A 13,183-nucleotide genomic window follows, 5' to 3' on the forward strand; every position below is an offset into this window, starting at 1 on the left:
TAGTGTGATGGAGGCACACCGATCCCAAACCACCACAGTCCAGCACAGCCCTAAATTCAGTGCAAGCCCACAGGGCCCAGCCCACCCCTTCCATGAGGGAATTCCTGCTGCTCTGCAGGGACAGTTCCCTCTCCAACCATTCCCAGCTCCCTGCTCTGAACATTTCCCACCCAGATTTCCTCCCCAAACACCGCCAGAAACCCTGCCTCTGTCCTCGCTGCTATGATTAAAAGCCGCTTTTGTTTGGGAGAAAACAAACACCGCTTAAAACAAACCCTGCCCGGGAGGTTTCAATCGCAGGGAATCTGCTGGGTTGCTATTTTTACCTGGATTGGAGAGGCATCAAAGCTGATTTTGGAGGAGAGGAGGAACTCAGCCCTTAAACTGAGCCAGCAGCTCCCCCAGCCCTGAGTGGGCTTTGGTGCTCGTTAGCAGCGGCTCCTGATGAGGCTGCTCTTGTTTTCCAGGCTGCTTTTGATCCCACACTCATTAAAACCTGGTCCTGCTGTGGAATTGTTTCCCCCTCCCCACACCTTGGCACCTGCAGGGTTGGGGGGGGGGGACCCTGAGCGTTGTCCCCAAATCCCCCAAATTCATCCCAAGGCAGCTTTTCCCCAGCCACAGGAGCTCATCCTCAGGGAGCACAGCCTCCAGCCCAGCTCCCTCCCAGCCCAAACCATTGCAGGATTTTGTTCTCCCAGCCACGCTCACCACAAAACCAATTAATAAATTTTATTGCCTAGGAAGATTCAGGCTTTGGGATATTTGGAGCTGAGTTTTCTGCTGGCCACAGGGAGAGGCCTCTGCTCCTGCCCCAGGGCTGCCTCCAGGTCCCTCCTGGGGGCTCCAAACCGGGAGTTCATGAAGGGAAAATCCCAATATTTGATTCGATGTGGGGACAATTAAACCAAACCTGCAGGGAAGCAAATCATTAAATCATCAAATCATTCACCAGTCTGAAAACCTTTCCTTGCTGTCCCCAAAACATCCTCGAGGTATTTCAAAGGAACACCAAAATCCCAAGGGAATCACAACAATTCCTTATCCACCTCTACTCTCCCATGACCAGCAAATCATCACTGACAGGATTATCTCCATCCCTACAAAATATCCAATATTTCCTTCTCCTTTCCAAACATTTGGGTTTTTTTTTTTCTGAGCCATCTGCTCCTGGAGCTGCTGGAGCTGCAGGAGGAGCAGCGGGGATGAAAGGAGAAGGGAGCAGAGCTGCCAAATTCCCCCTGCGGGAGCCGGGCTCAGCTCCTCGATCCCACCTCCCCTTCCCTGCCCGGTCCCGATCCCCCACCCGGGACGGAGCTTCCCGGGAGAATTCCAGCGGGGATGTTCCCCCAGGCAGAATTCCACTGGGAATGTCCCCCAGGCAGGATTTCAGCTCCCAGCCCGGCTCCAGGAGGCTCTGCTGGTGGCCGGGAAGGATTAAACACAATGAAAATGGGGGAAAAACCCTGGAATTGCAGCTGGGTTTGGCTCCAGCAGCACGGCTCGAGCAGGGGTGGCACAGGAGCCGCTTCTTGCCGGGTTTTTTGTTGGGTTTCTCCCGGTGTTGGTTGGGAATGGTTAAAGCAGAGTTCCCCCTGCCGGTAACTGAGGCCGGAGTGGCTGAAATTGGGATCCGAAGCCAACAAAAGCCGGGAGGGAGGAAAACCGGGATGGGTTCAGAGCTGCTCAGCTCGGCCCGAGCCACCCAATAAATTCCCCTCCTGCCCGGGGCCAGCCCGTGGGGGAGCAACAACCCCCGGAATTCCCTGCGGGAATGTCCTGCCCAGCCAGGCCAGCCCCAGAACATTCCAGAGCCTCACTCCTGCCCCAGAATTCCCACTGGGAAAGGGCTCCTGATCCCAAAGCTGCATGGGCATAGGGAGCTCCCAGGGCTGAAAAACCCCCAAAATCTTTGATTTACCTGGATTTGCATCCCATGAGCTGGAGAAGGTCTGGTCCAAGCTGGGACTGAGCTGGAGCTGTGGAGGGCCTGGGCACTGGGATTTGTCCCTTGGGAATTCTGAGCCACCTCCTGTGCACTTACACTGGGAATCACGGAATGGTTGGGGCTGGAAGGGACCTTAAACCCCCTCCAGTCCCACCCTGGGACAGCTCCCAGGATGCCAGGGCTGGATGGGGCTCCCTCAGCCACTTCCTGCCAGGAATAAACCCAACAGGCCTTGGCAGCAGGAATTAAAATCCCTTTGGCCTTTCCCTGGATGCTCTGCCAGTGCTTTGTGCATCTCTGCCCTTCCCTGGGAACAGGAGGAGTTTCCTGACCTTTCTCTCCAGCCCAAGCCCTGCCCTGGGATGGGAAAAAGGAGCAGAGCCCAAAACCCACGGAACAGAATCATCCCTCTCCCAAAGTGCCTTGGAGAAGAAAAAGCAGCAGAGGATGGAAATTCCTTGAATCCCACCCCGTTCCTTTGGGATTTATTCCAAGGGACAGCCGGATCCAGGCAGGAACATCCCAAAGGCTCTTCAGGAGGGGTCAGGAGCCCCAGAGAGCAGCTCTGGGAATTCCTGCTGGGGGACCCCAGGGGATGGGAGAGGAGCTGCCCCAAATTTGGGGAATTCTCATTTCCTGAGGCACAATCAGGATTTCCCTGCTGACACATCCCAGTAGGAGAAAATCCAAGGGGCTGCTTTGACCCTCTGGAAAACCCCACAACAGGAAAGCCTCCAACAAGGCTTTAATCCCATGATCACCCCAAAGGATTGGGATCATTCCTCTCCCTCCTTGGAGAGCACAGCTGGGTCCCCCAAAATCACCCAAATCCCCAAGAAAAGTCCTGGAGAAGAGGCCATTGTCTGGTTTTCTTTAATAAAGATAGGAAGGATTTGTGTTTTCCTGTTAAGGCAAGGATCTGCTGCTGCTGCTGCTCGGCTCAGGGGGCAGCTCTGATTACACAAAAAAAAAAAAAGCAAAATTACACTTCAAACTAAAGGATTACATTTTAGAGACCATTTAGAATTAAAAAACCAAACCAAACTCAACCCAAAAATAAATCCCACATGGTTTCCTTCTGATTCCCTGTCCTGAGTCCAGTTCCACACCAGATTCTGAGGTACAAGACAATAAATTAAAAGTTCATTCCAACTGCGGGATCGCCCGATCCACCTCAATGCGACGTCTTCTTCACCCCCTTCCCGAATTTGGCATCGAGCCCAAGGCCTGGCAAGAGACAAAACACCAGGATTGAGTTCTTCCAGCCAGCAGGGAGACAGAAATTTTGGGAAAAATCAGCTGAATGTCCCCAAATTTACACAAGGAATGAGCTGTGGGGAAGGGACCGAATTGATCCACTGGTCCCACGCTCCCTGCAGAGGCTCCCGTGGGTTTGAGGAGCTCCCAGGGCAGGGATCCCGAGGGGTTTTGCCCCCAGACTCACCCAGGAACACCAGGACGGTGCCCACCCACTGCATGGGGCTGATGGGGTTGGCAAAGAGCACCACGGAGGCCAGGATGGTGAAGAACTTGCGGGTGGTGGTGATGATGGAGCAGGTCAGGGGCCCGAAGTACACCACGGTCATGAAGATGAAACTCTGCCCCGCCAGAACAGAGCCCCTGTCACTGGCACTGCCAGGACAGGCAGCCAGGGGGAAATCCCAAAGGATCTCCCTACAAATCCTGGCTTTTCCTGGCTTTAAACAGGTTTATGGTGTTCTGGAATGAGCTGGAAGGGCCTTGGAGCTCATCCAGGGAAACCTTCCCCTATCCCAGGGTGCTCCAGCCTGGTCTGGGATGGGGCAGTCACAGATTCCCTGGGAATTCCATCCCAGCCCTTCCCAGGGAAGCAAAGCCCACCCAAAATCCCACCCCTGATCCCTGACCTGGCCCAGGGCGCTGGTGAGGCCGAAGAGGAGGATGTTGGAGATGATGCTGGGATAACGCTCCGTGAAACTCAGGAACTCCCAGAGCTCCCCCGTGAACAGGATCCCTGGAAAACAGCCAGGAGGAGCAGCCTGGATGGGGATCCCCACCCTCGTGGGGCCAGGCTGGGCTCAGAACCCCCAAACAGGGAGGGAACCCCACAAACTCCAGCAGGAAACACCGGCAGCAGAGCAATCACCCTCCTGGTTAATTAGTGAAAGAAGATCATTAACTGGGATCAAATTCCAACAGAGCAATCAATCAGGAGTGCTGATCCTGGAATGGTTTGGGCTGGGAGGGACCTTAAAGCTGCTCCAGTGCCAGGGGCAGCTCCCAGCCCTCCTGGGCTCCAGTTTGTGCTCCCAGCTGGAGCAGGAGCTGCAGGAGAGCCCAGGAGGGCTGGGCCACGAGCAAAAACCCCAAAAAAAACCCCAAAAACCCCAAATTCCAGAGGGTCCCAAGCCAGGGCAGGGCCTGGATCCAGCCCTGGCTCCTCACCTGCCCCCAGGAACAGCGTGGACCAGAGGTTGACGTTGAGCATCATGTGGTTGGAGCCTGTCTGGTAGTGAGCCCTCATGTGGTCCTGGGACACCCCCGTGAGCCCGTCCAGGGTCAGCGACAGCAGCTGGGCACCCACAGACAGACAGACAGACAGACAAGGGACACACAGACAGGGCACACTGTCAGGCAATTCCCCCTTTCACAGCTGTCACCTACAGGGATTGTCACCGGGGCTGGAGGGGTGCAGGAGGCTCCTCACAGCTCACCTGGCCTGCTGCAGCCCCGGGGCACACCTGGGAGCTTGGGATTATCCCAGGTGAGGGTAAATCCCACCTGGGAGCCCAGGGTTTAATCCCAGGCGTAAATTCCACCTGAGGGTTTATCCCAGGTGTAAATCCCACCTGGGAACCCAGGGTTTATCCCAGGTGTAAATCCCACCTGAGGGTTTATCCCAGGTGTAAATCCCACCTGGGAACCCAGGTGTATCCCAGGTGTAAATCCCACCTGGGAGCCCAGGATTTAATCCTAGGTGTAAATCCCACCTGAGGGTTTATCCCAGGTGTAAATCCCACCTGGGAACCCAGGGTTTAATCCTAGGTGTAAATCCCACCTGAGGGTTTATCCCAGGTAAATCCCACCTGGGAGCCCAGGTGTATCCCAGGTGTAAATCCCACCTGGGAGCCCAGGATTTAATCCTAGGTGTAAATCCCACATGGGAGCCCAGGTGTATCCCAGGTGTAAATCCCACCTGGGAGCTCAGGTGTATCCCAGGTGTAAATCCCACCTGAGAGCCTGGGGTTGATCCTGGTGTAAATCCCACCTGAGAGCCCAGGGTGTATCCCAGGTGAGGGTAAATCCCACCTGAGAGCCCAGGTGTATCCCAGGTGTAAATCCCACCTGGGACCCCAGGTGTATCCCAGGTGTAAATCCCACATGGGAGCCCAGGTGTATCCCAGGTGAGGGTAAATCCCACCTGAGAGCCCAGGTGTATCCCAGGTGAGGGTAAATCCCACCTGAGGGTTTATCCCAGGTAAATCCCAGATGTATCAGAGGTGTAAATCCCCCTGAAACCCTGGAATTTATCCCAGGTGAGGGGTAAATCCCACCTGAGTCCCCCAGGGCTCCTCCCAGGAGCCACCCCACAAGTCCCAGCACTCACCAGGAGCAGCTCCCCGTAGCCAAAGATGTGCTCGGTGTCCCCTGTCCCTTTTTTGGGCTTGTAGAGGAACAGGGCCACCCCTGCCACGATGAGCAGCACGCACAGGTACTTGGCTGGGGGGTACCTCTTCCTCAGCAGGGTCACCCCCAGCAGCATCACTGGGAAAAGGACATCAAAAACTGACCCTAAATCCACCCAAAGGGATTAAACCCCTAAAAATCACCCACACCCAGAGCATCACTGGGAAAAGAGAGGTCAGAAAATGCCCCTAAATCCACCAAAAGGAATTAAATCCCTACAAAATCACCCCTAGGAGTCACAGGGAAAAGGGACATCAAAACCTGACCCTAAATCCTCCCAAAGGGATTAAAACCCTAAAAACACCCCTAGGGAGTCACAGGGAAAAGGGACATCAAAAACTGACCCTAAATCCACCCAAAGGGATTAAAACCCTACAAAATCACCCCTAGGAAGTCACAGGGAAAAGGGACATCAAAACACTGACCCTAAATCCACCCAAAGGGATTAAAACCCTAAAAATCACCCCTAGGGAGTCACAGGGAAAAGGGACATCAAAAACTGACCCTAAATCCTCTCAGAGGAATAAAACCCCCAAAAGTCATTCCCAAATCATGGCTGGGGAGACAGAACATCACCAAGTGATCCTAAACCCCCCCAGGAATCCCAGCCCAGCCCCAGGTGGCTCTGCCAGGGAGGGCAGAAATCCCAAACCCCCCAAAATTCTTTACCTGGGATGGGTTTGCAGGACTTGCCCAGCACCTGGGAAGGGAAGAGGGGCATTAATGGTCCCCACCCCAAAGTGAGACCCCAAACACCCCCATGGTCAGTGTCACAGCCAGGGTCAGTGTCACAGCCAGGGTCCCCTGGGTGGGGTAGATGTGTCCCCCCTGTCCCCATGTCCCCCTGGAGGGGGGTAGCTGTGTCCCCATGTCCCCCCTGTCCCTGTGCCCACCTGGGTGGGGTAGCTGTGTCACAGCTGTGTCCCCGTGTCCCCCTGTCCCCGTGCCCACCTGGGTGGGGTAGCTGTGTCACAGCTGTGTCCCCATGTCCCCCTGTCCCTGTGCCCACCTGGGTGGGGTAGCTGTGTCACAGCTGTGTCCCCATGTCCCCCCTGTCCCTGTGCCCACCTGGGTGGGATAGCTGTGTCACAGCTGTGTCCCTGTGTCCCCCTGGGTGGGATAGCTGTGTCCCCATGTCCCCATGCCCACCTGGGTGGGATAGCTGTGTCCCCATGTCCCCATGCCCACCTGGGTGGGATAGCTGTGTCCCCATGTCCCCCCTGTCCCTGTGCCCACCTGGGTGGGATAGCTGACGAACTGCAGGGCGGAGTTGCTGGACACCATGGCGCCCAGGTAGGACAGCGAGCAGGCCCCGTAGAGCCAGCCCCGCGTGCGGTCCGGCCGTGCCGCGTCCACGAAACGGATCACTGCGGGGACAGGGACGGGGACGGGGACAGGGAGGGCTCAGGAGCAGCCCCGGCCCCGCCACAACCGGCCCGGTGCTCCGGGGGAGCCGCACTTACGGAGCTTGGCGAAGGCGGCGTTGATCACGCACTGGATGAACACCAGGGTCAGCGCGTACTTGAACTTCTCCTGCTTGGCGCCCTCCCCGTAGCGGCCCCGGGTGCTGCGGGACGGACAGCGGGACACAGCGGGACAGACACCGGTGACACCGGGGAGAGAACCCATCGCACGGGAAGGAGCGGCGCACCCCGGCTGCCCGGGTCTGCCCCGGTCCCTCCTCCCAGCCCCGGGTGTTTCCGTGGCCCCGCGCCCTTCGCCGGTGTCCCCGTCCCGTGTCCGCCCAGCCCCGTTACTCCGCAGCCCCTCCCGCCCGGCGTCCCCCCGTGTCCCCGCGGTGTGGCTCACATGCTCTCCTGCAGGATGCCGTAGTAGAAGTAGCAGGCGAACACGCCGAGGAAGCAGACGGGCAGGCGGAGGCGCTCGGGCAGCCCCGGGGCCGCGCTCGCTCCCATGGTGGCGGCGGGGCCGCTCAGCGCGGGCGGCACCTCCAGCGCCACATCCCGCGGCGCCCCGGGCGGCCTCATCGGCCCCGCCGCGCCCGCCCCGCCCCGCGCCGCCCCGAGCGCTGCCGGACCCACCGCGGGGGGAAAGGCGGGCGAGGCGCGCTCGGGACAGCGCGGGGCCGGGCGGGAGCTGCACACCGGGAACTTCGAACCCTCCCCCGGGGCTGCGCCCGCCGCGGTTACTCCGCGATGGGACCAGTGGTGTGCGGGGCGGCACAGGCAGTACTTTGGGCACCCCAGGCTTTGGGGCCTTCGTGATGCGCGGCGCGCGCAGGCGCGCCGCCCGATGTGGAGAGCGGCGATTGGCTGTGCTGAGGGGGCGGGGTAGAGAAACAGGCTCTGATTGGTGATCTCGGGGAGAGGCTCCGCCTACTCTGTGCGACAGCGAGCGGGGTCTTCCGGGGTCCTTCCGCCGGCCCAGGCCCCGTTCGAACCCGGTGGGGCGGAGGTGCCGGATCCCGGCCGGGGTCAGTTCTGACCCTCACAAGGCCGCGTTCAGTCGCTGCCACTGCTCCAAGCCGCGTTTCTGGGAGGTTCCCGGGCTCGGCGGGGCTGGGGAGCAGCGAGACAGGAAAACACTTTGGCGGGGGAGGGACGAACTCCCGCCGTGGCACTTTGTCCTTCACAGTTCCTCTCATCCTTACGGGAATTCCGACACGATTCACAATCCCCGAGCCACATATCCCACCTCCAGGGCACCGCTTCCCGCAGGCTCCACGAAGGAGCTGCCGGAGCTGCAATTCTCGAGGCTTTTTCACACCACGAGGGAGCTCTGGAAGCTCCCTCGCCTCGGCTCTGCCCTGCCCGCACTCAACACGGCGGCCTCGGTAACGCGGGCCCCGCCGGCCTCGTGCCCTTATCAAAGGTGGCGGCTGCCACAGCCGCCCCTGCCCGGAACCCGCTGCCCTAATCAAAGATGGCGGCGCGCGGCTTCGCTGTCGGCGGCGCCTGCCCGGCTCCAAGATGGCGCGCGGTCACGTGACGGGGGTGTGGGCCGCGTCCCGGCGGAAGCGTGAGGGACCGAGCAGAGACCAGCGGCTGGTGGCGGCGGGAGCGGGGCTGGCGCCGCAGGAGCAGACGTGCCGCAGGGCGGGGGACACGGCTGCCACCACGGAGTCTGCTAGCAGCAACACCGCGGCGGCCACCGCCGCTTCGCGGGCCGCGGGCGCCGGGGACCAGGCAACCTCGCTGCCCCCGCCCAGAATGCAGCGCAGGAAGGTGAGCACGGCCGGGAAACGGGGGAGGCGGCCGGTGGGGAGGCCGGCGGGCTCGGGCCGCTGCTTTCTACCCTTCCCCAGCCCCTCCACTCCCTCTCCTGGCTCCAAAACTGGGGGAAAAATAGCGGCCTTGAGCCCCCAGCGCCCGCCTTCCTCACTCTCTGATTGGCTGGAGCACTATCAGGCCGCGCGCTGATTGGCCGCGCTGCCTGTCACTCGTCACCCCCAACGGCTAGCGTTTCCCCTCCCCCGCGCTGGCAGCGGGGCCCGCCCCTTGCCGTTTCCAATTGGACACGCGCTCAGAGAGCTGGCGGCCTATTGGACGGGTCTCCATGCCGGGCTGGCCGCTGATTGGCTATTGCTGCTGTCCATCCCCGCCCCCAACGGTCACCTCCCCGCGCGAGCCTTGTTTCTCCCTTCCCCCACCGCGCCGCGGCCCCCCCGCCGTTGGCGTTGCCGTGGGAGCAAGCCTCGCGCTGATTGGTTATCTTTCACTGTCAATCACGTTCGCTGGCGCCCGCCTTTTTGCTCCTCGAGCCGGCATTGGTCTTCCTCCTTTTTCGCCCCGCCCACGCGCGCTGTGATTGGCTGGGGCCCGCGCGGCTCTGCTGGGTGCAAAACAAAGCGGCGCGGGGGCCGCGCTCCCGCCGCCGGCGCGAGGCGCCCCCCCCCCCCCCCCTCCCCTCATGGCGGCCGCGCCCCCCCTCGGTCCCCTCACGGCCGCCGCCATCGCTGCCTCCTCACGGCCCTGCCCTCGCCAGGCTCCCGCTGCCGGCCCCCAGCCCCGGCCGGCACCCCCAGACCTTCGGTGTCCCCTCACGGTGTTACCGTTCAATCGCACCTGGAAATTAGGCACAAACCTGGAATAGGAGGGGAACAAAATTAAAGGTTTTAGGTTGGAGTATGAACGGTTTAATAATAAGGAACGATGTAAAATGCTGTAATAGTGTTAAATAAAGGTGATAACAGAAAGGAAAAGGAGAAAGAATTGTAATTGCTGACCGATGCCAGATCCCCTTCCGACATCCAGATTGCTGCCCCTGTTTTGGGATAATTCTGATAATTCCTGTAGTTTATATCCTGGGATATAAACACCCAGTGCTGGGAATATCCCTTTGGCCATCAGGGATCACCTGTCCCGGTTTGTGTTGGAAACTCCTCACTGGCAGAGCAGGAGACACAAAAAGAAAAGGAAAAAAGAGTCCTTGACTTGTCACAAACCCCACAGGTCGCCCTCACAGCTGGGAGGACGTAGAGAATGTGAAATACTCACTCCTTTTTTGTGGTTTGTAGCAATAAGTGCAGTTTTTGAGCGCAGTGTGTGCCGTTGCAGAGGAACGCGGGCAGCAGCTCGGATGGAACGGAGGACTCGGATTTCTCCACGGACCCCGAGCACACGGACAGCTCCGAGAGCGACGGCACCTCCCGGCGCTCGGCCCGCGTCACCCGCTCCTCGGCCCGCCTCAGCCAGAGCTCCCAGGGTACGGCAGCTCCTCTGAACCTGGAAAGGTTCTTCTTTAAACTGGAAAAGTTTCCTCCTTAAACTGGGGAAAGGCTCCTCATTTACTGGGGAAGGGCTCAGCCAGAGCTCCCAGGGTATGGCGGCTCCTCTGAACCGGGGAAGGGCTCTTTAAACTGGGAAAGGTTCCTCCTTTAACTGGGAAAGTTCTTCCTTAAATGGGGAAGGGCTCAGCCAGAGCTCCCAGGGTACGGCGGCTCCTCTGAACCGGGGAAAGGTTCCTCCTTAAACTGGGAAAGGTTCCTCCTTAAACTGGGGAAAGGCTCCTCATTTACTGGGGAAGGGCTCAGCCAGAGCTCCCAGGGTACGGCGGCTCCTCTGAACCGGGGAAAGGTTCTTCTTTAAACTGGGAAAGGTTCCTCCTTTAACTGGGAAAGTTCTTCCTTAAATGGGGAAGGGCTCAGCCAGAGCTCCCAGGGTACGGCGGCTCCTCTGAACCCGGGAAAGGTTCTTCCTTAAACTGGGGAAGGTTCCTCCTTAAACGGGGAAAGGTTCCTCCTTAATCCAGGGAAGAGTTCTTCTTTAAACTGGGGAAGGGCTCAGCCAGAGCTCCCAGGGTACGGCGGGCTCCTCTGAAACTGGGAAAGGTTCTTAGGTTCTTCCTTAAACTGGGAAAGGTTCTTCCTTAAACTGGGGAAGGTTCCTCCTTAAACGGGGAAAGGTTCCTCCTTAATCCAGGGAAGAGTTCTTCTTTAAACTGGGGAAGGGCTCAGCCAGAGCTCCCAGGGTAGGGAGGGCTCCTCCTTAAACTGGGGAAAGGCTCCTCATGAACTGGGGAAAGGTTCTTCTTTAAACCAGGGCAAGGCTCCTGTCAAACCAGGAAAGCCTTTCCTTAAACCAGGGAAAGTCTCCGCCTTAAACTGGGGAAAAGCTCCTCCTTTAACCAGAGCAAGACTCTTATTTAAACCAGGGCAAGACTCTTCCTTAAAGTGGGGAAAAGCTTCTCCTTTAAACTGGGGAAAGGCTCCTCCTTAAACCAGGGCAAAGCTTTTCCTTAGACTGGGGAAAAGCTTTTCCTTCAATCAGGAGAAGGCTTTTCCAGCCCCACACACAGAATCCCAGGTGCAGCTCCCCACCACAGGCAATCCCCAGGGTTATGGCTTCTTATCTAAAGCTGATGGTTCTTATCTAATCTGAGGGATCTCTGCTTCTCCAGATGGGAGCTGGGGGTAATTAAGGGTTAATTAAGTTGTTAAACCTGGAGAAAGCTGGTGGCACTCCAGATTGCTCCAAGTGTCCTGGGATTTTATCAGCAAGGCCAGAGCGAGGTGACATGGGCAGGACAGAGTCACAGGGCAGGGGGGACTTGGGGGTGCCACGGTGACTGTGGTGTCCCCATGGTGTGTCCCTGGTGTCCCCGTGGTGTGACTGTGGTGTCCCCATGGTGTCCCCACGGTGTGACTGTGGTGTCCCCGCGGTGTCCCCATGGTGTGACTGTGGTATCTCTGTGGTGTCCCCATGGTTGTGTGGTGTCCCCATAGCGTGACCGCAGTATCCCTGCGGTGTCCCCCTTGTGTCTCCATGGTGTGACTGTGGTGTCCCCACAGTGTCACCTTGGTTCCTCTGGTGTCCCTGTAGTGTGACCATGGTGTCCCCATGGTGTGACCGTGGTGTCCCCAGTGTCCCTGTGGTGTGACCGTGGTGTCCCCACGGCGTGTCACTGGTGTCCCCCTGGTGTGACTGTGGTGTCCCCACGGTCTGTCCCTGGTGTCCCTGCGGTGTCCCCATGGTGTGACCGTGGTGTCCCCAGTGTCCCTGTGGTGTGACCGTGGTGTCCCCACGGCGTGTCACTGGTGTGACCGCAGTGTCCCCATGGTGTCCCTGTGGTGTCCCTGCTGTCCCCGCGGTGTCCCCGCGGTGTGTCCCTGCTGTCCCCGCGGTGTCCCCATGTGTAACTCCGTGTTCCCCCCGGAGCAGACTCCAGCCCGGTGCGGAACCCGCCGCCCTTCGGGCCGGACGAGCCGGTGTACTCCACGCGGAGGGTGACGCGCAGCCAGCAGCAGCCAGCTCCTGTCACCCCCAAGAAGTACCCGCTGCGCCAGACCCGCTCCTCCGGCTCCGAGACCGAGCAGGCCGTGGACTTCTCCGACAGAGGTACCCACAGGGGCAGGGAATGCTGCACTAGCACCCAGAGGGGCAGGGAATGCTGTGTTGGCGCTCACAGGGGCAGGGAATGCTGTGTTGGCATCCAGAGGAGCAGGGAATGCTGTGTTGGCATCCAGAGGGGCAGGGAATGCTGTGTTGGTGCCCTGGCACCTACAGGGGCAGGGAATGCTGCACAGGTGCCAGGGAATGCTGCACTGGCACCCAGAGGGGCAGGGAATGCTGCACTGGCACCTACAGGGGCAGGGAATGCTGTGTTGGTGCCCACAGGGGCAGGGAATGCTGCACAGTGCCAGGGAATGCTCACTGGTACCCACAGGAGCAGGGAATGCTGCACTGGCACCCAGAGGGGCAGGGAATGCTGTGTTGGCATCCAGAGGGGCAGGGAATGCTGTGTTGGTGCCCACAGGGGCACGGAATGCTGCACAGTGCCAGGGAATGCTGCACTGGCACCCAGAGGGGCAGGGAATGCTGCACTGGCGCCCACAGGAGCAGGGAATGCCGCTCCCAGGGTGGGAGAGGCTCTGTGCAGCCCCTGAGGCGTTTCTGGGAGCGTTTTTGGCAGCTCTCCCCTCAGCTCTGTCCCCTGTGCTCCTGCCCAGACACCAAAAACGCGGCCGACCACGACGAGTCCCCTCCCCGCACGCCCACGGGCAACGCGCCCTCCTCGGAGTCCGACATCGACATCTCCAGCCCCAACGTGTCCCACGACGAGAGCCTGGCCAAGGACATGTCCATGAAGGACTCGGGCAGCGACCTTCGC

General features: G+C 59.4%; 2 protein-coding genes and 1 long non-coding RNA gene across 7 annotated transcripts in view; 1 reads left to right on the forward strand and 2 right to left on the reverse strand.

The window, feature by feature from the left end:
• Positions 1-2,805: 2,805 nt before the first annotated feature.
• Positions 2,806-7,614, reverse strand: SLC35B1 (solute carrier family 35 member B1). Of its 4 annotated transcripts, none has more exons than XM_050985744.1 (10): positions 7,424-7,614; positions 7,078-7,181; positions 6,803-6,981; positions 6,508-6,565; positions 6,284-6,314; positions 5,535-5,692; positions 4,373-4,499; positions 3,835-3,941; positions 3,393-3,546; positions 2,806-3,175 (listed from the first exon to the last, which is right to left on the reverse strand). In XM_050985744.1, the coding sequence occupies exons 1-10, from the start codon at positions 7,600-7,602 to the stop codon at positions 2,938-2,940; spliced, it is 1,335 nt and encodes a 444-aa protein (XP_050841701.1). In that variant the 5' UTR covers positions 7,603-7,614; the 3' UTR covers positions 2,806-2,937. The 4 variants fall into 4 exon arrangements, with proteins under 4 accessions (XP_050841701.1, XP_050841702.1, XP_050841704.1 ...); XM_050985745.1 differs by lacking the exon at positions 6,508-6,565 and adding an exon at positions 6,566-6,623; XM_050985746.1 differs by lacking the exon at positions 6,508-6,565 and having other exon boundaries at positions 2,931-3,175; positions 6,851-6,981; positions 7,424-7,611.
• LOC127060865 (uncharacterized) lies at positions 4,506-5,490 on the reverse strand. 2 transcript variants are annotated; one of them, XR_007780240.1, is made up of 3 exons: positions 5,349-5,490; positions 4,814-5,123; positions 4,506-4,746 (listed from the first exon to the last, which is right to left on the reverse strand). It is a non-coding gene; the product is annotated as an uncharacterized LOC127060865 (long non-coding RNA). The 2 variants fall into 2 exon arrangements; XR_007780241.1 differs by having other exon boundaries at positions 4,814-5,049; positions 5,349-5,419.
• Positions 7,615-7,767: 153 nt separating the features above from the next.
• KAT7 (lysine acetyltransferase 7) overlaps positions 7,768-13,183 on the forward strand; it is an 8,965-nt gene continuing 3,549 nt past the window's right edge. The window contains exons 1-4 of the mRNA XM_050985513.1: positions 7,768-8,799; positions 10,132-10,279; positions 12,235-12,411; positions 13,023-13,181. Coding sequence (XP_050841470.1) covers positions 8,545-8,799; positions 10,132-10,279; positions 12,235-12,411; positions 13,023-13,181 — 739 coding nt within the window. The 5' untranslated portion in view covers positions 7,768-8,544. The remainder of the gene's footprint in view (positions 8,800-10,131; positions 10,280-12,234; positions 12,412-13,022; positions 13,182-13,183) is intronic.

This window comes from Serinus canaria, chromosome 27 (genome assembly GCF_022539315.1).
Source record: "Serinus canaria isolate serCan28SL12 chromosome 27, serCan2020, whole genome shotgun sequence".
Lineage (NCBI taxonomy): Eukaryota > Metazoa > Chordata > Aves > Passeriformes > Fringillidae > Serinus > Serinus canaria.